Source organism: Dreissena polymorpha, chromosome 5 (genome assembly GCF_020536995.1).
Source record: "Dreissena polymorpha isolate Duluth1 chromosome 5, UMN_Dpol_1.0, whole genome shotgun sequence".
NCBI classification, from domain to species: Eukaryota; Metazoa; Mollusca; class Bivalvia; order Myida; family Dreissenidae; genus Dreissena; species Dreissena polymorpha.
This window is the reverse complement of record NC_068359.1, coordinates 62,617,600-62,644,467: the sequence shown is the minus strand read 5'-3', so window position 1 is coordinate 62,644,467 and position 26,868 is coordinate 62,617,600. Positions and strand designations below refer to the sequence as shown.

Sequence of the window (26,868 nt, the reverse complement as noted above, 5' to 3'; positions counted from 1 at the left end):
GACCAAATATGTGACATAAAGAGAATGTTTACACAGTTTCAGCATAGCCTTTTTAGGAAACCACTCTGCCTCCTTGGGGCCTTGTTTTGCTATGGGCCAGAATAATTGTTGAATTTGGATAGCCATGTACGGAAAACTTAACCATGTTTCAAAAAAGATTATTTTTTTTTGAAAATATGAAAAATAAAAAATACTTTTTTTTTTTGGGGGGGGGCATGGGGGATGGTTTGGTTGGAGTCTATTGTAGTATGTCAGGTAAGAGTTGTTTTGTCAAAGTATCAATCAAATCTGATCATAAATAACAAAGTCATGGCAATTTTAGCAAAATTTAATTATTTGACCTTCAGAGTCAAGGTCATCCAAAGGTCAAGGTAAAATTCAACTTGCCAGGTACAGTACCCTCATGATAGTATGAAAGTATTTGACGTTTGAAAGCAATAGCCTTGATTCTTTAGAAGTAAAGTGGATGTAAACACAAAATTTAACCATATATTCAAAGTCACTAAGTTAAACAAGGGCCATAATTCTGTCAAAATGACAACCAGAGTTATGCAACTTGTCCTGTACAGTCCCCTAATGATAGTTTGCGAGTGTTCCAAGTCTGAAGACAGTAGCTATGATACTTTAAGAGTAAAGTGGACCAAAACACAAAACTTAACCAAATAACCAAATTTTCTATTTTCTAAGTATAAAGGGGCCATAATTCTGTCTAAATGACAGTCAGAGTTACATAACTTTGCCTGCACAGTCCCCTAATGATAGTACGTGTCGCAAGTATATAAGCAATAGCTTTGATACTCAAGGAATAAAATGGACCTAAACACAAAACAATACCAAATTTTCAATTGTCTAAGTATAAAAAGGGCACATAATTCTGTCAAAATGCATGCCAGAGTTATCTAACTTTGCCTGCCCAGTCCCCTCATGATAGTTAGTAAGTGTACCAAGTTTGAATGCAATAGCATTGATACTTTCTGAGAAAAGAGGACCTAAACGCAAAACTTAACCGGAAGCCGACGCCGAGGCCAAAGTGATGACAATAGCTCTTTTTTTTTTTCAAAAAATAGATGAGCTAAAAATGTGACTTATAGAGTGTTAACAAACAGGCAATGTTTTTCGTTATGTGTAAATATCTTTCTGTATCATCCTTGTACTAAATGTCTACAAAACGTCAAGGTTGTGTAACAATAGCTACCATAGTCAATCATACTTAAAGTTGTGGAAGAAATACTCATAATAAAGACTTCCAAATATTGTGTACATATTTATTCGCTTTCCCTAAAATATAAATAAATATTCCATCACATTTTAATATTTACAACAAAAACAATAATTGAACTATAAATAATAAAAAGACTCTGAAAATCACAAAAGCATATAAATTCAATGAAAGTCTAAGAGCATTTAATGGCTGTATTATCAATATAGATATAGATAACACATAAAATGAAAATTAAATAAAATATCCATTTACATAAATACATTCGTGCTATTTGCTTTAGTAAGTTAGGTTTGTTTATCATTGACTGAGTGGACAGAAGGGGTTGATCAATTAAACAAATAATCATAACAAACAAAGCTAATCAGTCTTCATGTGACAAGGATAAGAGCAATTATTAGCTAACAGGAAATAAATGTATTTGTCCTTGATGCTGAAAAAAGGATATTATATATATTTATGAAAATAACTAGCCTTTAGTACTTGTAAACTGTTAAGTATCTTGGTATCAGTACGTTAATTTGTGCATTATTATTACATCATTTCCCAATAACAAAGAATTATTATTATCTGATATCAGGGCTTCTCCTGGCTCAAACTTTCAAAAAAGTTGACATGCTTTTGAAAAATTCTACTTATTTTTGATATTTTGTAGGTATTTATTAAGGATTATATGTAATCAAAAATAATTTTCTTCAGCTAAATTTGTTCATTTGTAGCCATTGGCTTATTAGACCAAGTGCAGACTGAGCCCTGCATATCAACCTTGCCCTGACAAAGCTAGGCATAATGCACCTGCATAAAGTGTCGTTCGAGAATAGCCTGTGCAGTCTGCACCGGCAATCATGAACTGCACTTTTGAGTGAGAGACTTTTTGCCTAAACTGAATTTTTGCAAAAAGAGACTTCCTTCCAACAAAACATACCATACAAATGGCAACTATAGTTGTTAGGAACGACACTTGCTTCAAACCCAGTTATAGCAGAATGAAGCTCATTTTATCAAAACCATTTAACATCACAAACAGTATAACATGCATAATATTAATTAATATATTGAGGTGATCAATAACTTATGAATTATACATGTGTACTGTAACCCTGATACCATGTTAAATGTTCACTTTCAAAATGCCATTTTCTGCATGCCATAGTAAACTCTATATATAGAGAATATTTGTTGGATTCGGTGGATTATCAATTTTAATTCACGAGTGATCATAGAAAATAATATTTTCACGAGTGGCGCAGCCACGAGTGAAAATATATATTTTCTATGATCACGAGTGAATTAAAATCGATATTCCACCGAATCCAACAAATTTTCTTTTTATTTTATGCTTTTGTTTATAGTTTACATACATTGGTAGAGTGTTTAACTTTAGGATTTCGCTGGGATAATGACGTCATTTCGTCAAAAAATGACGCCATTTCACAGTAAACAATGAAAATTATCGATAATTTTCACTGATAATTTTCATTGTTTGAAACAGTGAAATTATCAGTTTTAATTTACTGATATTTCTCTATAAACCACAGGAAAGCATAAAATAAAAACATATAACTCAACTAAAAGTAAATGGTATGCATTACTTATATGCATACAAGTAAGAACTATTTTGGCATCAAGTCTTATTTACAACTATAATGCTAAAAATATCACATTATTTTTTTCTATATAATTTTCGTCATTTATGTTTTTCAAGCATCTCAATGTCTTATCCAAGAAATCTGCACTTCTCTTTATAACAGTTAACAATAGATAACATTTTGTTAAAAAAACACAAATAAATTAATCTGTATCATTTCAACATTTTCATGTATATTTTCCTTGTAGTTGTCTCAAAGCATGCTGTCAACATTTAGTTCAATATGGCATGTTATCAGTCTGGCACGACCATAAACTGACATTACATGATTGGTGATACTAGATCAACAAAACAGCCTTGTTTGCCATCAAAATTGTATATTGCTACTGACAGCTTAAGCAAACAAAAGTGAAAATCTCATTTAGGAATAGTGTTGCCACAACAATTACCTGGTGTACAAACTTTAGCAGTCAAAATAGAGAATATCCGATTGGCAAAGTTACAGTGTAATTGTTGTTACATTTACCCATATGTAGTTCCATCAGGAGTCTGAATACTATGGGTGCTACAGAAATTATCTGGTTGTTGGCACAGCTTGATTTCACACCATGAGAATCAGATTTCCATAGTAACAGTGTGGGTGTCACTGATTGCTAGGTGACATGTAGGTCGCAGTCAGGTGTGAGGTTCTTGTTTCCATAGTAACAGTGTGGTTATCACAGGTTGCTACGTGACAAGTTGGTCGTAGTCAGGTGTGAGGATCTTGTTTCCATAGTAACAGTGTGGTTATCACAGGTTGCTACATGACATGTAGGTCAAAGTCAGGTGTGAGGATCTTGTTTCCATAGTAACAGTGTGGTTGTTACAGTTTGCTAGGTGACATGTAGGTCATAGTCAGGTGTGAGGATCTGGCTGGTTGACCCTTGCATGCTCTGACGATGCAGTCGCCGCTGACATTTGGGACATGCCTTATTGTCCGTCTTGCACTCCTTGTGGAACACTGTCTTACATACTGTACACTGGAGGGATTAAAGATCAGAATTACTATGCAAATGAGTTTGGTTCTGGGAAAACTGGGCTTTATGCCTGTGCATAAAGTGTTGTCCCAGATTAACCTGTGCATTCTGCAAAGTCCATCAGGGATGCCACCTTCTGCTTAGACTAGATTTTCGCTAAGAAGAGACATTCTTTAAACAAGAGGGCCTGAAAGGCCCAAAGTCGCTCACCTGAGATAACAAGATATTAATGGGACAAATCTTCTGACCAAGTTTCATGAAGATCGGAAAATAAATGTGGCCTCTAGAGTGTTAACAAGGTTTTACTATGGCCATGTAAGGAAAAACGCCCTGCCCCCTGGCAGCCATGTTTTTCAACCAACAGGCATCATTTTTTAACTTGTCCAAGATATTATGGGGATAAATCTTCTGACCAAGTTTCATGAAGATCGGACAGTAAATGTGGCCTCTAGAGTGTTAACAAGATTATACTATAGCCATATAAGAAAAATGTCCCGCCCCTTGGAAGCCATGTTTTTCAAGCAAACATAATTATTTTCGAACTCATCCAAAATATCATTGAGACCAATCTTCTGACCAAATTACATGAAGATTGGACAATAAATGGTGCCTCTAGAGTGTTAACAAGGTTTTACTTTAGCCATATAAGGAAAAATGCCAAGCCCTTGGGTGGCCATATTTTTCAACCAACCCGCATCATTTTCAAACTCGTCCAAGATATTATTGGAATGAATCTTCTGACCAAGTTTCATGAAGATCAGACAATAAATGTGGCCTCTAGTGTTAACAAGATTTTACTATAGCCATATATAGCCATATAAGGAAAAATGCCCCACCCCTTGGCAGCCATGTTTTTCAAGCAAACGTAACAATGTTCAAACTCATCCAAGATATCATTGAGACCAATCTTTTGACCAAATTTCATGAAGATTGGACAATAAATGTGGCCTCTAAAGAGTTAACAAGGCAAATGTTGACGCCGCACAACGCATGCCGCACGACGGACAAAAGGTGATCATAAAAGCTCACCATGAGCACGTTGTGCTCAGGTGAGCTAAAAAAAATACCATTAAAGCGGAAAGTGTCAGCCCTGATTAGCCTGTGCAGACTGTAAAGGCTAAACTGGATCAATACTGTACGCACATTTTTGGTGCTGTTAACTCTGATCACAATTTTTGTGCATGACTTAATAGAATAAATATTCACACAATATTGTTAATTGACAATGATTGGTCGACTATAGAGTTCAATGTTCTTTTTATTTTATGCTAACAAGTGGTTATTTTTGTATTTTTGCTGAAATAATGACATCATAATATGATAAAAATGTAACCATTTAACAGTAGAACAGTGAAAACTAGAGCTTTGTCACAGACGTGACTAATACCCCCACATGCCGCATTGACACAGAATGTTTTGCATGTTGTCTTCACATAAAACAGTGGTCATCATGCTCAATGTTTAAAACGCACTAAGTGACCCCATGACCTAGTTTTTGACCCGGCATGAACCATATTCGAACTTTACCTACACATCATCTAGATACAACTTCTGACCAAGTTTGGTGAAGATCGGATGAAAACAGCTTGAACTTGAGCTTTGTCACAGACGTGACGTATACCCCCAAGTGCCGCATTGACATAAGACTATTTTGCATGCTGTCTTCACAAAACAAGAGAATCTAATTTATGGCGATTTTTAAGAATTATTATGCCATTATCATTTATAGCCATTTTGACCTTTGAACTCTTGAATTCTTTCACATGACACGCCGTCCAATTACTGTGAACAAAATAAATGTCATTTTAAAATTTCACAATGAATGACATACTTAAAGTGTAACCTTGGAGATATCGACGTAATTATTTCGCGCGACACACCGTCCAATGATGGTGAACAAAAGAGCCAAATGATTTTAAAATCTCACAATAAAAGACATAGTTATGGCCCGGACAAGCTCATTTATGGCCATTTTTGACCTTTGAACTCAAAGTGTGACCTTGACCTTGGAGATATTGACTTAATTCTTTCACGCGACACACAGTCAAATGAAAGTGACCAAATGTGCCGAATGATTTTAAAATCTCACAATGAACGACATAGTTATGGCGCGGACAAACTCATTTATGGCCATTTTTGACATTTGAACTCAAAGTGTGACCTTGACCTTGGAGATATAGACGTAATTCTTTTGCGCGACACACCGTCCAATGATGGTGAACAAATGTGCCATATGATTTTAAATTCTCACAATGAACAACATAGTTATGGCCCTGACAAGCTCATTTATGGCCATTTTTGACCTTTGAACTTTAAGTGTGACCTGGACCTTGGAGATATTGAGGTAATTCTTTCGCGCAACATACCGTCCAATGATGGTGAACAAATGTGCCAAATGATTTTAAAATCTTACAATGAATGACATAGTTATGGCCCGGACAAGCTCATTAATGATCGTTGAACTCAAAGTGTGACCTTGACCTTGGAGATATCGACATAATTCTTTAGCACGACACACCGTCCAATGATGGTGAACAATTATGATTTTAAAATCTCACAATAAATGGCAAAATTATGGCCCGGACAAGCATTTGACCTTTGAACTCCAAGTGTGACCTTGACCTTTGAAATATCGACTTACTTTTTTCACACAACACACCGACCCATGATGGTGACCAAATGTACCAAGTAATTTTAAAATATAACGATAAATGACATAGTTACGGTCCAGACAAACTTTCAGCATAAAACACATTAAGTGACCACGTGACCTAGTTTTTGACCTTGCATAACCCATATTCAAACTTGACCTAGACATCATCTAGATACAACTTCTGACCAAGTTTGGTGAAGATCGGATGAAATTTGAGGACAGACCGACCGACGGACCGACGGACCGACAGACCGCCAAAGTGACTCCTATATAGCCTCCATTACCAATGGTAATGGGGGTATAATTAGAGAGCGGACACTTAATACAAAGCGACAGACAGACATACAGACAGACAGACTGACAGACAAGTTCACTCCTATATACCCCCTTAAACTTCGTTTGTGGAGGTATAATTATCTATAATGTTCACTGTCTATGTTCACTGTTTGAAACAGTGAATTATCAGTTTGAATTTAGTGATATTTAGCTACAAACAATTGGAAAGCACACAATAAATATCATTTATATTATTGATAGTTGAATTAGAATTTTTATTGCTGACAGACAAATTTGATTGCAGACCGACTATTACTTGCTACACAGATTCTTATCCTTGATAACTGAATGGTACTTTAATGTTAACCCTTAAAGCGCTGGAGCTGAATTTTAAAGGCCTTTGCAAACAGTTTGGATCCAGATGAGACGCCACAGAACGTGGCGTCTCATCTGGATCCAAACTGTTTGCTTTTCTGATAGTATTCTTTGAAAAAAATGAAGAAAATGCTTATTTTACAAATTCAGCAGACGACATTTTAGCAGACGACAAATTTCCCAGCATGCAAAGGGTTAACAAAAGATGTAATAAGAAGCACAAGTGTTTTTGAGATGCATCTACAATTTTTCAGTGCCTAGAGTAACTCAGTCTGTTCAGGTTTTATGCTGTTTGCTGCTCACAAGTATCCTTGGGTTGGTAATGAAGCCTTTAAAACTTGAATTGAGTGAGAAAGATCTTTAATTAAATTTAATTTTCTATGGGACTACAAACACATCAAAATACGTATCTAAGTGGTAAAGGGTTAAATCATGTTTGCCAGCTCGGTTGTTGATATTGTGTCAGCCTAGTGATCGGGAGGTCACCGGTTCGATCCACACTGTAGGAGCGTTCTTTAGATTTCCCCCATAAGACACTAAGTACTGGTTCTACTCAGGTTCCAAGACTCCTTGTATGGTCAAAGGGTGTCAATGCTTCAGAGGTGCCCTGCACTTAATGGGAAGAAGAAGTAAAATGGGGAGAAATTTTAACTGATCTCAAATTTATGACTGACATACTGTTAAATTCAGCACAAGGTCTAAACAGACAATAACCCTTACCTGCTGAGGCACAACATGAAAATGGATACATACATGCAACCAGCATGATGTTCTACGCACAAATGGGTCTAAAATTTATCATTGCTGAAAAGAGTTAGATGCTCATTTCATAGCCGCAAATATGGGCTTAACCCTTTCCCACTTTAGATACAAAATTCCATGCATTTGTAGTCCCTAAGAAAGTTATATTTAATTTAATAATTTAATTTATATTTAAAGACCTTTCTAACTAGATTCAAGTTGTTAAGCCTTCATCTCCAAACCTTAGATACTTATGAGCAGCAAACTGCATAAAACCTGAACAGACTGCGAGTTACTCGCAGGCTGTTCTGGTTTTATGCTGTTTGCACATAGCCATTTTCACTTTGCTTATAAGTGGGAATGATTTAAAAGCTCATTTCATAGCTTCCACTATGGGCTGAATGCATATGCATTAAGTGTTGTCCCAGATAAGCATGTTCAGTGGGCGCCGGCTAATCAGGAACGACACTTTTTGCTGTTAAATTAATTAAGTTTGAGTACAAATTAGGGGCCTTCAAATGGGTCAAAATGTGAATCTGAAGAGTAAAGGGTTGATAGCTCAATTCAACCATTTCCTACATACCCTGACTGTGGCATCCAGCTCAAAGGCGTAGATGACCTTGGGGTTGTTACACAGCTCACATATGAACCCCTTCTGGCTACACAGCCGACAGCTGTACACGTGTTTGCTAGCAAAGCGGATCAGTTTGCGGAGGCTGCTGGCAAGGCCCCCCGTTGGCACCTGCAGGAGGTCCTAAAAAAACAACCAGCATGTCATGGAAGGATAAACAACAAATCTATATGCTCCCCACTGTGAAAAGTGGAGGACATAAAAAAATCATACAAAATATCTTCAATATCATCTTCAATAATGAGGAAATTTGTTGATCTTTAATGAAAAGTTTACATGAAACCTTACAAATGATAATATTTTTAGTTGCAAAACAATAAATGTGCTTGTCAGAAACTCTATGTCCCTTTCTGCGCCGCTTTGATTTAGTTTTTTTGACCTTTGACCTTGAAGGACTACCTTGACCTTGACCTTTCACCACTCAAAATGTGCAGCTCCATGAGGTACACATGCATGCCAAATATGAAGTTGCTATCTTCAATATAGCAAAAGTTATTGCAAATGTTAAAGTTGGCGCACACAAAGCAACAGACAGACAAGGCAAAAACAATATGTCCCCCACTATAGTGGTGGGGGACATAACAAGAGCTGTCAGAGGACAGTGCACTCGACTATTCGAGTGCTTGACAGTATAACGTAAGCCATGATGGGGAAATTGTTCATATTCAATAATTTATTAGACGATTTTTCAAAAATAAAAAAAGGAAAAAAAAAAATTTTTTGGGGGGGAAGGGGGGTGGGGTTAAGAGGGGGGTATAATGTGGGGTGTGGTAATTTATTAGATGAGGGAGAGGGGGGTATATAATGTGGGGTGTGGTAATTTATTAGATGATGTTAAAAAAAAATTGGGGGGGGGGGCAGGTTGGGGGGGTAGGGGGGGGGGTGAGAGGGGGGTATAATGTGGGGTGTGGTATTTTATTAATGATGTTTAAAAAAAATAGAAATAAAAATTGGGGGGGGGGGAGATTGGGGGGGGGGATTCTGGGTAGGGGCGTGGGGTATTGTTTGGGTGGCATCCATTGTGGTATTCAGGTATGGTTGTTACTGGTTGAGTCGTGGGTTCTGTTTGATTCGTGGGTATAGAAATCGCGTGAAATCTCGCGATAGAACGTTCGCACATGATGCAGTTTGTTACGGAAAATGTTTTGACACGGTCACCATTTTTTTCCGATCAAAAATGCGTCAAAAACAAGTAAATAGTGTAATTCCTCATTACTTGAAAGGTCCTTATGAAGTATTTCCTCATTTATGTATTGTTCATATAGTGTTTCAAAGTAACACAAAATTGTTTATTTATGAGTATTTACCATGCTACATGTGTACATCGTTTGTTGACATTTTTTCACAAGAAATTAACCTGTCCTGCAAGGTCAGTTTAAAGGCTATTTATAGTATGCAAATCTTGAAATTCTGGCAGCCAATCAGAACCCACGAACCAACCGGAAGCTTATTTTCATGATGGTAGTTTGACACTATCAACACAGTCGATTATTTTGATGTTTAAAGAAAATAAACATTTGGAAAAAAGCAACAAATCTTAAAGAAGAAAGGTTAATAATTATTTTCATTATGATTCATGGTCATATATTTATAAAATATTTGTGATGTAACAACTTTATGAAAATTACCCACGACTCAACCAGACTATAGCATAAGTGTTGTTTTGTGAAAGTAATAATAAAATGTGATCACAAATAAAGAAGTTATGGCAATTTAAGCAAAATGTTCAATTATCTAAGTGTAAAAGGGAAAGTATGTCAAAATGCTTGATACAGTGGTGTGCTCTTGTTTATAGGTTGGGGTCATGTTGGTAAACAAGTATGCAAAATATAAAAGCAATATGTCAAAGGATATAGGAAATATTTGGGGAAGTACGCAAACTATAACATAGATTTATCAATAATATGCATATTCTAAGGATTAAAAGGGGCAATAATTCTTTCTAAATGCTTGATACAGTTGTCTGCTCTTGTTTATAGGTTGGGGTCATGATGGTAAACAAGTATGCAAAATATGAAAGCAATATGTCAAGGGACATTGAAAATATTCGGGGTAGTACACAAACTTTAACATTTGCTGCATATTCTTAGTGGAAAAGGGGCCATAATTATGAAAAAATGCTTGATAGAGTTGTCTGCTCTTGTTTATAGGTTAAGGTCATGTTGGTTAACAAATATGCAAAATATGAAAGCAATATGTCAAGGGACAATGAAAATAATTGGGGTAGTACGAAAACTTTAACATTTGCACGCTAACGGAAATGCCGGGGTGAGTAGGATAGTTTCACTATATATATTTCATATATAATAGTCGAGCTAAAAATGCCAGAAGAAGTGTATGAAAGAAATGACTTAACCGACAAGTACACACGCCGATTTAACGCACATATAATACTATTGATATGTTAAAACGTTTTTGAATTGAAAAGTTACCCGTACACCTAGGTTGTTTCTTAAAACAACACTGTATGCAAGTAGTAAAACTGTATATTTAATGTAAATATAAACGAAAATACAACCTAGGGGCATATATAATAAAGTCACAAGCAAAATGTATCCACTGTGAATGATTAATTACTTGTAGCCAATTAGTAAAATAACCAAAACCTACTTTGAATGATTAATTACTTGTAGCCAATTAGTAGAATAACCAAAACCTACTTTCCCGCCAATTTCCCATTCCCTTCTTCAATAACTTGGTTCAACTACACTATACCCTTTAAAAAAAAAACCACTGAAAGTGAATACAGTTCTATACTCTCATAGAAATAATCTCTTACTGCACGTGAATACAGTTTTTTATTTTATGCTTTCCGCTGGTTTATAGAGAACAAGCAGTGAATTGAAACTGATAATTAACTGTTTCAAACAGTGAAAATAACAGTGAAAATTATCGATAATTTTCATTGTTTTATCTGAACTATTTTTTAAATATGTTTGGTTTCCCCATTGTGACCCCCAATTTTACCAAGGGTGACAACTGTTCAATGAATGTTTATAACAACATACAAACAAGCAAATTCGTTGAATTGATATCCCCCGCCGATATGCTTCTGGACACAAAAGTGTTATATTTGACACTCAAAAAAGCTGGGTTTTTTAGATACAAAGGCCATAACTCCGTTTTTAACAGATGGTGTACAATTCCATTTGGCATGCATCATCCTCTTATCCATATATATATACTCGTACCAAGTTTCAATGAAATCCATCGAAGCACTTCCAAGATATAGCTCCGGACGGACGGAAAGACGGACAGAAAGACGGAAGGATGGAAAGACGGAAGGACGGATGGACGGATGAACGGAAGGACGGATGGACGGACAACGCCAAAACAATATCCCTCCGCCTATGGCGGGGGAAAATAAGCTTCATGTAATGACATGTGGGGCGCCCAACCAGGAATTAGATTGACCAGAATGGCAAAAATACAAAAATCATCAAATTTATTGGATTTGGTGGAATCAGTGCTCCAGCTAGGCCTAAATCGAAGGGCGCCGCGCCCTGCCCTCCCGAACCTCCGCCCTGCCCCCCCCCCCCCCCCCCCCCCCCCCCCCCCCCCCCCTCCGCCTAAAAAAAAAAAAATTCTTTTTTTTTTTTACATATGATAATTCATAAATCTCTTATTACATTGTAATTAGTTTAATCCTCATTGTAGACATTATATTTGAATGGTTTAATAATAATGGGAATAATACAATTATTTATAACATATAAATTAACATGCAATAGGAAGCATTCCAGAAACACCCGCGCGCTCAAACGTGCCCTTTTCACAAAATACTGCGCGTCAAAAGTGCCCTTTTGACAAAATACTGCGCGTCGAAAGTGCCCTTCTGACAAAAAAACCCCCCTGCCCTCTTCAAATCCTAGCTGGAGCACTGGGTGGAATATTGATTTTTATTCACTCATAATCATATAAAAAATATATTTTCACGAGTGGCGCATTTTGTTTTCTATGGTAGGGCTGCAACGGGTACCCGAAATATCTAATGATATCAGATCCAACTTCAGATACGCGGGTACGGATCCACCCCTGGAAATTTCGCTTCCGGATATTTATTTTCATAGTTGTATGTAACCTAGCGCTGTTTTCACGAGTATTGTTTTTATGCAGACTGGTTCTGTTTAAAAGATACGTATAATAGTCGATATTTATTGATGTGTGACGGTGAAATAGCAGATAATTCGAGACGTCATTGGACATTCTGTAAAGCAAAACTAATTCAAAATCATGGAGAATTTACACATGACAAATGCAATTCCTAATGGCAATAAGTAAGTTTTCAATCCTCATTGTCTTTCTGAGTCGTATTAAAAACAACGGTAGTGGATCCAGTGTGGCTGGAAAGTTATTCAGGTAAATTTTGCATAATTTCGCGACCTGTCAAATTGTCTTCCTGCATCATGTATTGTCTTGAAAGCATCTTTCGTCATATACTAAGTTAAAATGCTATCTTGTGATGCAAGGAACCTCAATTCCCAGTGAGAGAATCTACTCCACAGCAGGAGACTTCGTCAGTGCTCATAGGGCTTGCCTGGACCCGGACAATGTTGATATGTTAATTTTTGTGAAAACAAACATCAAACTGCATGAACAGTGAAAAGTGTATGTTAACGATCAAACTTTTAAGTGAATAATTGTTGACGTTTCGTTTTATTCTTACATTGCTACAATGTTAAACGAGAATTTTGTTTTTTGTGAATAAATGTTTAATGTTTTTTAGTCAAATTATACGTCTAAAACATTGATTTCTTTAATTTGTACAGAATTTCTTATTTTCTGTTAGTCATATGTGAGGGATCCGGATCCGAAAAAAATCCGAAGAAACCTTATTTGGATTCGGATTCGGATCCGAACAAATTTTTTGGATTCGTTGCAGCCCTATTCTATGGTAACTTTGTGAATTAAAATCTATATTCCACCAAACCCACCAAAAATATCCTCTATATGCTCTCAAAGAGATATTCTTAGTAAGACATCATACACTGTTATTTTCAATAACATCGTCAATAAAGTGGACATAAGTTGTAAAAAAAATGTGGAAAGAAGTGCATGTTAGATATAACCTATCAATTATACATGCGAATGAAAAAAACTACAAACAATGCTATTGATACATTTGTATTTTTACATGTTTTCTTTAAGCCATTTCCCACTCAGAAGAGAAAAAAGGGCTATGTGCAAACAGCATAAAACCAGAACAGCAGGCAATTATCTTGCAGTCTGTTCAGGTTTTATTCTGTTTGCTGCTAATCAGTATCTAAGGGTTGGAAATGAAGCCTTTAAACTTGAATCCAGTAAGAAAGGTCTTTAATTGATTGTAACTTTCTAAGAGACTTCAAATGCGTCAAAATACGTATCTAAGTGGTAAAGGGTTAAAAAAATGCCCTTTACATAACTTGTTTCTACGCACTTACAGCAAGTGAATACAGTTCAATGCTCTCATAGAGATAGTCTCGAGGCCAGATGATCCGTCTGAAGTCCTCTGCAATTGACTGCTTGCACGTGAACAGATACATCTTGAGGTACATGAGCTGCCGACGGAGACCCTGGCAAAATCAAATGAACACTAGAGGCTTAAGGTTGAAATAGGGTTTGGCTTAATATGAGCCACGTCATGCAAAAAGGGGTCTTATACAAATACACCTTCAGGTACATGAGCTGTGTACGGAGACCCTGGCAACATCACATGAACACTAGAGGCTTAGTGGTGAACTAGAGTTTGGCTTAATATAAGCCATGTCATGCAAAAAGGGGTCTTATACAAATACATCTTCAGGTACATTAGCTGTCTATGGAGACCCTGGCAACATCACATGAACACCAGAGCCTAAGAGTTGAACAAGAGCTTTGCTTTATAGAGCCACATCATGCAAAAATAGGTCTTAAACAAATATATTCTCAGGAACATGACTTGATGATGAAGACGCTGGCAAAATGTTGGTGTAGGAATATTTACTTCATGGTAACTTAACCTCAAGTCTTGGCAAAAGAAAGATGTGTTAACAATCTACTACTTATACTGCCATTATTAACCATTATAAAGTTATTGTTATATTAGAAATTATGCAACAAAACTGTCAACATGAAACCAACAAACCAGACTTAGTGATGAGCTAGAGCTTGCCTTAATACAAGCCACGTCCAGCAAAAATGGGTCTTATGTAAGGTGCAACAAGAGTAGCTCCAGGCCAGTTTGTGCAAATCTTGTAATGAGCTACCCTGTTTGCTATAAAGTTGGGCAAGGTTTTGTGTTCTCATAATACGACCTGAATGCCCCGGCTTGTCTGAGGCAACCTAACCTGGTTGCGATAGTGTTCTTGTGAACAATACATCCAGGGTAAGTTGCATGTTTGAACACCGTATGTTGATATAGGATTACTTCATCGGACCGGAACCACAAGTTGTGGCTTCAACAAAGTAAAATGAATACAGTATATAGATCCAGCAAAGTTAAAAACTATTTGCAAAATTAGTTTGACATTGAAAGGGAGGAAATCAGCTTAAAGGAAGCAAATGCCGGCCCTCCCCGCCAAAATGTTATTTTCGCAAGAAAACACTTGTGACAAACCTGTATCTCCGCCATTTCCGAGACGTGTTCATAGATACGAGGGTTGGTCTCGTTGACATTGATGTACGGCTGCTCTTCCTTGTCTTGCAGGAACTCTAGGTTCCTCTTAGCAACTGTTAACAAATGTACATTCTGTACACTGTACTATTGATAACAAGAGGGCCTGAAAGGCCCAAAGTGGCTCGCCTGAGAAAAAAACAAATGACCTGTTCTTTGCTGCCCAAGATATCAATAGAACAAATGTTCTAACCAAGTTTCATGAAGAATGAACAACAAATGGCCCCCTGGCGGCCATGTTTTTCAACAGACCTGAACCATTTTTGAACTCGTCTAAGATATCATAGGGACAAATCTTCTGACAAAGTTTCATGAAGATTCGACAATAAATGTGGCCTCTACAGTGTTAACAAGGAAAATATTCATGACGCACAACAGAAGACAGACAATTGACAAAAGGTGATCACAAAAGTTCACCATGAGCAAAAAATATTGTGCTCATAAAAATTGTCACCATGTTTGAAGATATTATTAAAACTAATTAAGTAAACTCAATCAAGATATGATAAAAACATTTGTACTCAGCAAGTGTCATTCAGATTGAACTAAAATTTGACTTAAAAGTATTCACAATATTTCACTATAAACAACTGTAGACAAACAAAAAACTACCACCACCCTGAGAGCCTTGTTTTCAAACGTTCATGAACTATTTTCAGACTCACCTTGCAATTATATTTCCAATTTAAAAATCAATAAATCCATTTTAAAACACAAATCTTTGATAATCACACAAAAAATTCAGACCTCATCAATAAAATGTGTGCCTCAAAAATTATATCTTCTCTAATCTATGGTGCCACACATCAAAGAAATAGCACAACAAAATATCAAGTTGCTGATCTAAAAATAGAACAACAAGGTTCACTCAGAGATGTGTATTGATTTGTGCTCAGGCAGCTGATATGGGTAAGTTGGAGTAATTAAGTGTGCATTCATGATTGGAATTCAAACAATTCAAGCTATGAACAGTATTTTCTCCCCTAAGTAATTTTCTTCGAGAATATTTAACTAGAGTGTAAACAAGGTTTTACTAAAGCCATATAAGGAAAAATGCCCCGCCCCCAGGTGGCCATGTCTTTCAACCAACCCAAACCATTTTCAAACTCTTCCAAGATATAATTAGGATGAATCTTCTGACAAAGTTTCATAAAGAGCGAACAATAAATGTGGCCTCTAAAGTGTTAACAAGGTTTTAAAAAAGCCATAAATAGCCATATAAGGGAATTTACAGCAATCGGAACCATTTTCAAACATGTCCAAGATATCATTGGGACAAATCTTCAGGCAAAGTTTCATGATGATCGGACAATAAATGTGGCCTCTAGAGTGTTAACAAGGTTTTACTAAAGCTATATAAGAAACAAGGGACAAAATTGTCACAAAACCAGGTTTTCAACTCAAATTGTGACCTTGACCTTGGAGATATTGACGTAATTTTTTCGCGCGACACACTGTCCAATGGTGGTGAACAAACGTGCCAAATGATTATAAAATCTCACAATGATTGACATAGTTATGGCCCGGACAAGCTCATTTATGGCCATTTTTGACCTTTGAACTCAAAGTGTGACCTTGACCTTGGAGATATTGACGTAATTCTTTCGCGCTACAAACCAATGATGGTGAAAAAATGTTCCAAATGATTTTAAAATCTCACAATGAACGACATAGTTATGGCCCGGACAAGCTTGTTCCGCCCGCCCGCCAGCCCGCCGACATTCGCCAATCTAATAACCAGTTTTTTCCTTCGGAAAACCTGGTTAAAAATGCCCCACCCCCTTGGCAGTCATGTTTTTCAACCAACCGGAATCATTTTCAAACTCATCCAAGATATCATTGGGACAAGTCTTCTGACCAAGTTTCATGAAGATCGGACAATAAATGTGGCCTCTAGAGTGTTAACAAGGTTTTACCCTAAAAGCCATATATAGCCATATAAGAAAAAAATGCCCCACCCCCTGGTGGCCATGTTTTAAAGCAACTGAAACCATTTTCGAACTTGTCCAAAATATCATTGCGACAAATTTTTAGACCTTGTTTTCAGATGATTGAAAAATAAATGTGGCCTCTAGAGTGTTAACAAGGCTTTACTATAGCGATATAAGGAAAAATGCCCCGCCCCCTGGTTGCCATGTGGCATCATTTTATTTCTCGTCCAAGATATTATTGGGATTATTCTTCTGACCAAGTTTCATTAAGATTGAAAAAAAAAATGGGGCCTCTAGAGAGTTAACACAGTTTTACTATAACCATATATAGCCAAATGAGGAAAAATGCCCAGCCCCTTGGCAGCCATGTTTTTCACGCAAACGTAACCATTCTCGAACTCATCCAAAATATCATTGAGAATCATATTCTGACCAAATTTTATGAAGATTGGACAATAAATGTGGCCTCTAGAGTGTTAAGAAGGTGTTACAATAGCCGTATAAGGAAAAATGCCCCGCCCCCCGGCGGTCATGTTTTTCAACCAACTGGCATCATTTTCGAACTCGTCCAACATATTATTGGGATGAATCTTCTTACCAAGTTTCATGAAGCTTGGACAATAAATGTGGCCTCTAGAGTGTTAACAAGGTTTTACTATAGCCATATATAGCTATATAAGGAAAGATGCCCCGCCCCTTGGCAGCCATGTTTTTCAAGCTAACGTAACCATTTTCAAACCCATCTAAGATATCATTGAGACCAATCTTCTGACCAAATTTCATAAAGATTAGACAATAAATGTGGCCTCTAGAGTGTAAACAAGGCAAATGTTGACGCAGCACAACGCACGACGGACAAAAGGCGATCACAAAAGCTCACCATAAGCACATTGTGCTCAGGTGAGCTAAAAATACAGCAACTTCAGGTTCCTCTTAGCAACTGTTAACAAATGTCCATTTTATACATTCAATTATTTTATATACTATAGCCTGTTTTCGCCAACCCATTCTTAGACTAAAAAAAAGGAATAGAGTTAGACTTAATTAAATAGTCTTAGAGTTTCCAAATATTTAAGCTAAAAATGGTGCTTAAATCATGGACATATTGTTCTGAACAAAGTATTTTATAGTTATTGGTGTTAACTGCCATAATAGACTTGACTTTTAAGTACTTTTCGCACATTACAGTTTCATGAATATCCTTAATTCTTAGACTTTAGTCTTAGAATCAAATGGGGAATACAGCCCGAAGTGTCATCCATGATTAGCCTGTGCGGACTGCACACATGCAATTTACACACATGCAATTTACACACATGCAATTTTCCAAGAAGGATTGATATTTTCTGCATACCTTGATGTTTCCGGAAGTCCCAGTTGTGCACTATGACTGCTGGAATGTAATACTCATCATTCTCGTGACATTCAAAACAGTAGTAGCCGCCGTCAAACTTGCACACCCTCTGCTTGCCGAATACTGCAACACACATGCAAAACATCTACTTATCTTCTGAATAAGTATATGAGTCGTGCTCTATGAAAAGGGGTTTAATGCATGTGCGTAAATCATCATCCAAGAATAGCCTATGCAGTCTGCACAGGCTAATAAGGGACAAAACTTTCTGCCTAAACTGGATTTTTGCTAAGAAAATACTTTCTTTAAACAGAAAATATCATAAATGCGAAAAGTGTCGTCCTTTTCACAGAGTACCACTAATATGATTGAATGTACTTTATAGGTGATCACATTTATTGTTTTAAACTACAACAATTTGTTCACACGCACCTTTCTGAACGTTTCCAAACACATAGATGACTTAAGTTGCATTTCATACACTAGAAATGACAGAATGCTTTTGCAGAAATATCTTGGTAGAACAACATAAGCACTTTTGGTAAGATAAATTGCTTGCATTTAAAAAATATAATTTATAAATAGTACAAATAAATGTCTATAAATAGCATAAATAAAAGAATAACATGTAAAAAAAAAATTCAATAATAAAAAAACACGCATCATCTACCTAAGACCCACCTTATATTCATCTTATGGGGAGATATATTAAGGAAGCATGATACAACTGGTCCCCGTCTGACACATCCATAACAAAACCTTCATTGACAGATACATTTTCTTTAAAAGGATCTGCCCTTCATTCACTCAGTTCTAATACAACTTCACTCACTCATCGTAACTTAAATAACACTTGTTCATGTGTAACTTAATCATTATTTAAAGATGATTCGTTTTCAAGCGGGCATAATACAACTAGCCCCTGTCTTACTAAGTCCCAGAGGTCTCGTACAGCCCCTGCACTGACAGTAATTGTTATGAGGTTTACAGTTTAATGTGTGCAACTCAAACTAGGAAGCACTGTTAAATTATTTCTGGACCCTGTCTTACTAAGTCCCAGAGGTCTCGTACAGCCCCTGCACTGACAGTAATTGTTATGAGGTTTACAGTTTACTATGCACAACTCAAATTGTGAAGCCCTGTTAAATTATTTCTGGCCCCTGTCTTACTAAGTCCCAGAGGTCTCTAGTACAGCCCCTGCACAGACAGTAATTGTTATGAGGTTTACAGTTTACTATGCACAACTCAAACTGGCAAGCCCTGTTAAATTATTTCTGGCCCCTGTCTTACTGAGTCCCAGAGGTCGCTTGCAACCCCTGCACTGAAAGTTCTGGGCATCAAGTCCTTTCTCATTTGCAATCTCGGAGAACAGTCGTATCTTTGAGACTTCATTCTGAAAACAAAATGGCAATCATAAGTTTGTTTGTGTTTGGAATTTCTGCACTATTTAAAGCAACTTAACTGATAAATGTACCATTATTAAAATTTGCTGCCTCAAGCAGTTATGAGATTTGGTTTATTTTGAGTCATCATAATTTAATGTCTTTACTATGCAAAAATAGCAATTTTGTTATAATAAGTTTTAAAAGCTCTAAATTCTGTATTTTTAATGTTTAGTAGAAAAAAGGTAAGTTAAAATATTAAATTAAATGTTCTGCCCAAATTCGGCAAGCAGAGATGTTAATTTCATGTTTACATTAAATATCCCAATTACTCTAATAGAGACAATTTTAGAACAGTTTAAAAGTTTTATTAATTGTAAATTGTTAATATGTTAGGAAACATATGTTATGGTTTAACCCTTTACCACTTAGATACTTATTTTCACGCATTTGTAGTCCCTAAGAAAGTTATATTTAATTTAAAACCTTTTTTACTAGATTCAAGTTTGTAAGACTTCATCTCCAAACCTTAGATACTAAATAGCAGCAAACAGCATGAAACCTGAACAGACTGTTTGCTGCTCATCGGTATCTAAGGGTTTGAAAATGAAGCCTTCAAAATTTGAATCTAGTAAGAAAGGTCTTTAATTAAATGCAACTTTCTAAGGGACTACAAATGCGTCAAAATACGTATCTAAGAGGTAAAGGGTTAAATATGTATCTAAGTGGAAAAGGGATAATTGAATTCCCTGTAAATGTGTCTCCATATCATCTATACGTACGTGAAAAAATGTAATAGGATTTGAATAATGTACACAGCTCACTGTCTAAAGCTAACTTCTGCATAATCTAACATGCATACAAAGTGAAGATAACTAATGGGGTAATTACATGACAGCCAAGATGGGGACTTCCATGCTAAGACATGTTTTTTTTCGCTGTTTTATAACCTTTATTACTTTTATCACAAAATTACATCTCCCGCTAAGAAATATTTGTATTGAGTTAAGTCTAGATATTAAGCAAAATCTAATATGCAACAGATGTTTATCACTTTCTTTCTGATATGGCTGGAAAGTGAGCGGCTTTGAAATATTAAACAAAAGCAATAAAGGGTTTAAAACTGCGAAAAATACTTTTCTCGGCATGCATGTTGCCATCTTGACTATCACGTGATTACCTCCTCTGGATGACATTAAAACAAGAAACAAGAACAATCGCACAAACAAATAAAACATGCGCTTATAGGTCTTATCTTCAATTGAGAAAAGTACTTGCTGATTAATGTGTTACAGGGCTAAACAACAAAACATTTTGTGTATACGCGGTGTACTGGGAAATCAGAGCTTAGACCACACAGGCTTATCAGGGATGTCAATGTCCGTTTTTATGGAAATTTTTGTTTCCATTAGCTAAAAAACCACATCTATCCATGAAAATAAAAAACGCAAATACTGTGTCAATAAGTTTTTGATATATCATGAAAATAAAAATGTTGTGTCGATACTGTGGTCTAATTCCTGGGAATTGAGGAAGTCTCTACTAAACAAAAATCCAGTGTAGGCTGAAAGAATTGTCTTACTGTAGAGAAGACAGCACAGGCTAATCTGGGATGATACTAAATGGACATGCATTAATGCCAGTTTTCTTAGAACACAGCTCAAATAAGCAAAGCACTCTCTGGTTAATGTGTTAACAAGCTAAACAAAAAGTTAACTGTGTATATAGAATACAAAACAAATGAAAAATAACCCACACACTACAGTTTTCTTACCAATTAAACAAATCATTATGCCCACAGAGAAAGTTTCAATATTTATCACTCGATAGGAGAGATAATTTTTTTACCACTCTGACCAAACTGTCACCAGAAAACTGAAATAAGTGGGCCTTAAAAGCATATAGCTGGTCACCTTAATATGCAGTTCAGACCTGCAGGACTAGTGCAGTCTTTAAATATGTTTGTCCCCTGACATAAAAAGAACAATGTTCTGACTAAGTCAGATTGAAGATTGGGCAGTGAATGTGAACTTAAGACATTAAAAAGTTAAATGTGTAAGACACAGTATAATGAAATACAAATAGTAATCAAGATATCTCTCCATATGCATGTTTTGCATAGGAAAGCTAAAGAATACAAAAAATACAAACAAAGAAATATTTGTCATTTAATATAGCAAAATAATTTGTTTATGGTATGAAACTCTGTAAAATAACAAAATCAATGTTTCCTGGTCTTAACAATACTGTGCAGTCTCAAGCTGTAAGTTATTCAAATATTTCCCATTAATCTGTACAGTCATCATTTAGAACCTTACATACTAAAATTTTGTAAAAACAATTGATATAATTCATTTAAAATATACCTGTTAAACAAATAAACATAAAAGAACAAAGTGGTTCACTTAAAGTGAATACGTGTAAAATTTTAAGCTTCTGTTCAAAATATGAAGCAAACATAATGAATTTTTGCAAAAAACTTATTTTTCTGAATTCACTTTTAAAACTTTTTAAATTCAAAATGTGCAAAGCCAAATCAATTTTTTTTTGGAGAGAAATACAGATGACTGACTCAATAAAATATTTCTTATATTCCGAAATATGACTTTGCCTGTGCTAATCCTGGGACAACACTTGAGTCTTGACACCCATGTATTAACCCTTTGCATGCTGGGAAATTTGTTGTCTGCTAAAATGTCGTCTGCTGAATTTCTAAAATTAGCATTTTCTTTGATTTTTTCAAAGAATACTATCAGAATAGCAAACAGTTTGGATCCTGATGAGACGCCACGTTCTGTGGCGTCTCATCTGGATCCAAACTGTTTGCAAAGGCCTTCAAAATTCGGTTCCAGCACTTAAAGGGTTAACCCTTTCCCACTTAGAAGCAAAGTGAAAAAGGCTATGTGCAAACAGCACAAAACCAGAACAGCCTGTGAGTAACTCAGGTTTTATGCTGTTTGCTGCTAATTAGTATCTTAAGGGTTGGAAATGAAGCCTTTATAATTTGAATCTAGGGTTAAGCCAATTTTTCCAGAACATTAGAATGCCCTTCAAACAAGACCAGGAAGCAGAGAGCATGATAAGTCCCGTCCTTGCAGTCCACTGGTCACTCACTGATTGCAGGTGGTCCTCTTTGTTGATGACAACTTCAAACCCTTCTAAACCTGCCCCTTCCTGTTTATCGCCACATAAATACATGTTACAGACTGATAGGCAGAGCTTCTTACAAATACAGATGAGCCTCGCTCCCTGTGAAAAGGGGGTTTAATGCATGTGCGTTAAATGTCTCCAAGATTAGTCTGTGCAGTCCGCACAGGCTAATATGGGACGACACATTCCATTTTTATGATTTTTTGTTTCCAGAAAGTCACTTCTAAGCACAAATCAAGTTAAGGCGTAAAGTGTCGTCCCTGATAAGCCTGTGCGGACTACACAGGCTTATCTGGGACGAAACTTTACGCACATGCATTGAACCCCCCTTTCACAGATACAGATGCTAATCCTTCCGGACCCTCTTCAGTGGAGAGTACCACACAGTTTTGGAGAACGAGAAGATATGGTACCATACTTGATTACTTTTGGAAAAGATTCTTAAATGCATGACTAAAGGAAACAAATTGTAAATAAATTGAAGTTTACAGTGTAAGCATGATAAACCCTTAAGTGTCATTAAAAATATATCTTTTTGTCAACTTATTGATAGGATATATACAACAACAGACATGAATGAAGATTGTCTGACATCACAAAAAGCCAGTGTTAAATTGCAAGATTGCCCGAATTACTGTCTGTTAATTTTGTCTTCCAAAGATAGCAACCATCTTGCAGTTTTCATAACATAATTATTTTGCGGTTTCCGGTTCTATTGGGCTCCGCCATTAACATATAGCACAGTATATTACACAGTACAAATGATAAATTCCCAAAGCAATTCTGGATATAATCTTTACCAGTAAATCAATTTGAAAATGTAAGCAAATAGAGAATAATAGGTTAGTGTTGATTAAATATCAGGTTTATCATGCAAGGCTTAGAAAACAAAAAGCACGAGCCTTGGCAAGTGCTTTTTCATTTTCGTGCCGAGCATGATAAACATGATCTATAATCAACACTAATCTACTATTCTATTTATCCCACTTTTTATTTTGAAAAACCTTTTTGTTAAAACAAAATTAGTTTGACTGGATAATTTCGCTGGATTTATGACGTCATTTCGTCGAAATATTGACGTCATCTCCTGCCGTTGATTATAGATGATATTTAATCAACGGGGCTTTAATCAACCGAATTCGCTGTGAAAGTAGGAGAAAAGTAATTTTCATAAAATGAAGTAAAATACAAAATGTTGGCCTTGTTATCTAGTTGTTCATATTAAGAGGATTTTGTTGTTTCCTGATTATGCATAAATTACTATGCAAGTGTTGTTTTCTTCACATATTTATTGTTTACAACATTCTTGACGTGCTTGATTTTTTTTAATTACTGCTTTTTGAGGAAGAGAACAACAATTTTTACTTTCTTTACATGCATCAAATAGATCTACTGATATTTGCGAAAGTATGAAAGAAATTACATGTATTACCTTATTCAAACAAAAAATGTATAAAATAAATATAAAAAAGTAAAACCAAGATAGATTATTGAATGTTTATTGTGCAAATATATTAGGAATATTTTTTAGTAAAGAAAAGTTTTTTTTTAATAGAACAGGAAAAGACATTGATGTTTAGCACATGCAAATTGCAGGCCGATGAAATTTAGAACTGGCCTGATTTTTTTTCCTTTTTGTAGGACAGTCAGGCCTGTAAATTGTAACTGTCCTTTGCCATGTCTGCAATAAGTACAAAGGGGCAGTGCTCTGTGAAAAAAGGTTTAATGCATGTGCGTTAAGTGTCGTCCCAGATTAGCCTATGCAGTCTGCACAGGCTAATCAGGGACAAGACTTTCTACCTAAACTGGATTTTTGCTCAGAAGAGACTCTATTGAAAGAAAAAATATAAAAGCGGAAAGTGTCGTCCCTGATTAGCCTGTGTGGACTGCACAGGCTAGTCTGAGACAACACTTAATGCACATGCATTAAACCCCTTTTTCACAGAGCAGAGCTAAAAATATAACAGTTACTGGGTAAAAATTCTTTCCTCAATATAAATGCATCTTCTGTCTGTACTAACATGTTTTTTTAAGTTTTGCGTACAAAGTAATTTTTAATTAAAGCTTTTTACAAAGTTTAAGTGCTGTTTCTACTACGTGGATAGAGTTTATAAGTAATCTTTTGGACGCAGAAGTACCATTACACTATCATGTGTACTAAGACTAAATCATATTTGTATTTATTTTTTATTTTGTAATTGTCATTTTTTTGGAAATTTTCATAATTATTTTGTCCAACTCAGAATTACAAGCAACTGAAGTTATACTTGAAATTGACTTACATTATTTAGATTTTAATTTATATAGCTAATGCAACTTTTTTCATCTATGCTTGCATTATATCATTGTACAGATAATTTATATACTTAGCATATTTACTCTTTTTTTTCATCTATGATTGCATAATATTATTGTACTATATGTTATACTTTATATGTATGTATATGCAGTATTGAAATAAAACCTGTTGGATAAAAAAAAGACTAAATCCTACGGCACCCACAACTTTCAAAGAATAGTATTCAAGCAGATATTCTCATCATTCGTTGTTTACCCAAAGTTAACGCTAGCTAACAACGTTTTATAAATATGAGCCTTGGCATTCTTTAAATGGAATTCACTTTTTTAATTGCACTCCTCTATTATTTAGTTTTGCACTCATCTTTTTTCTATCTCGTGGCCTCGACTGATAAACTCGAGGCCACGACATAGCTTATTCGTGGCCATGAATTCTTAAGTCGTGACATCGAGTAACTAAGTCGAGGCCAAGAGATAGAAAAAAAGATTGCAATTTAAAAAAAGAGGAGTGAATGTCACCTATATGCTACCGTAAACCCAGGATATATTGGAAATCTCAAAATAATGGATCACGGTCTAGTGGATATGCAGTTAATTTATGTATTAAGTCCAACGCTCATTGAAACATACCTCATTGGGTGATGTATCAGGGGAGATAAACGTGTTGGTTCTCTTGGGCAGCGTGGAGAGGACATCGTCGATGGAGTGCCTGGTTAGGGAGCTGCTTGGCGTGTAGTTCTGTAGCAGTGTGCCAAAACTCTCCGCTGAAGTAGAGAATTATTACATGTGCTTTGATACATTATGCTTCTTTCTATGAAAATTGGGCTAAATGCATGCGCAAAGTGTTGTGCTAGATTAGCCTGTGCAGTCCCAGAGGTTAATCAGGGACTTCACTTTCCGCTTCAAGTAGAAAGGATTATTTAATTGATCAATTCTGCTTTGTTGCGGGAAAATTGGGCTCAATGAATGTGCATATAGCGTCGTCCCAGATTAACCTGTGCAATATACTGGTATCGCTGTATTTTACTATTGATTGACTATGATCTTGGACTAAGTGGGCTGGCTTTATAGAGGGGCATTCACTTTATGGAATTTAAATATTTTTAGTGAAAATAAAGATTAGGCAGAAAGTGTTATCCCTGATTAACCTGTGCAGCATGAACAGGCTTATCTGAGACGACACTTAAGCACATGCATTAAGCCCCAATTGAGAGAACACAGCTGAATTGAGCAATCAATAAAACAAGAGTGCCATGGTGGCCCTGGGTCGCTCACCTGAGTACTTTTAACGTTAAGCAAGGGTTGTTAACGTTGTTTTGTGAAAAGAAAGGTGTTTGTTGCTTCGGCAGATACATACATTTATGCCTTATAAGTAGTTTTGTGTGTGTGTTTATGTTTTTTAAATAGACCTGTTGCAACAAAGCTATGTTTTGGATAAAAGTAATATGAGGACAGTTATTTAATAATGTGCATCAGCAAACTAAAATGGAAGTACTTTTTTCACAAATTGTTGTCCAGCTTTGAGATCATGAGATAAGCATCTCAGCATCTTTTGATGTTATAGGGGATGACTAGTTACAACCTGTTTTACAAGAACAGCTTTAGATACCAAAAACAACTGTT

At 35.9% G+C, this 26,868-nt stretch overlaps 1 protein-coding gene across 2 annotated transcripts in view; it reads right to left on the bottom strand.

The window, feature by feature from the left end:
• Positions 1-1,251: 1,251 nt before the first annotated feature.
• Positions 1,252-26,868, bottom strand: part of LOC127831796 (uncharacterized) — a 52,209-nt gene continuing 26,592 nt past the window's right edge. The window contains exons 12-19 of one of the 2 annotated variants that reach the window (XM_052356866.1): positions 25,876-26,009; positions 22,912-22,971; positions 19,706-19,808; positions 18,416-18,538; positions 15,074-15,186; positions 13,920-14,051; positions 8,452-8,622; positions 1,252-3,826 (exon numbers count right to left, since the gene is read on the bottom strand). In XM_052356866.1, the coding sequence (XP_052212826.1) occupies positions 3,680-3,826; positions 8,452-8,622; positions 13,920-14,051; positions 15,074-15,186; positions 18,416-18,538; positions 19,706-19,808; positions 22,912-22,971; positions 25,876-26,009 (983 nt within the window). In that variant the 3' untranslated portion in view covers positions 1,252-3,679. The remainder of the gene's footprint in view (positions 3,827-8,451; positions 8,623-13,919; positions 14,052-15,073; positions 15,187-18,415; positions 18,539-19,705; positions 19,809-22,911; positions 22,972-25,875; positions 26,010-26,868) is intronic. The other variant, XM_052356868.1, reaches the window with a different exon arrangement.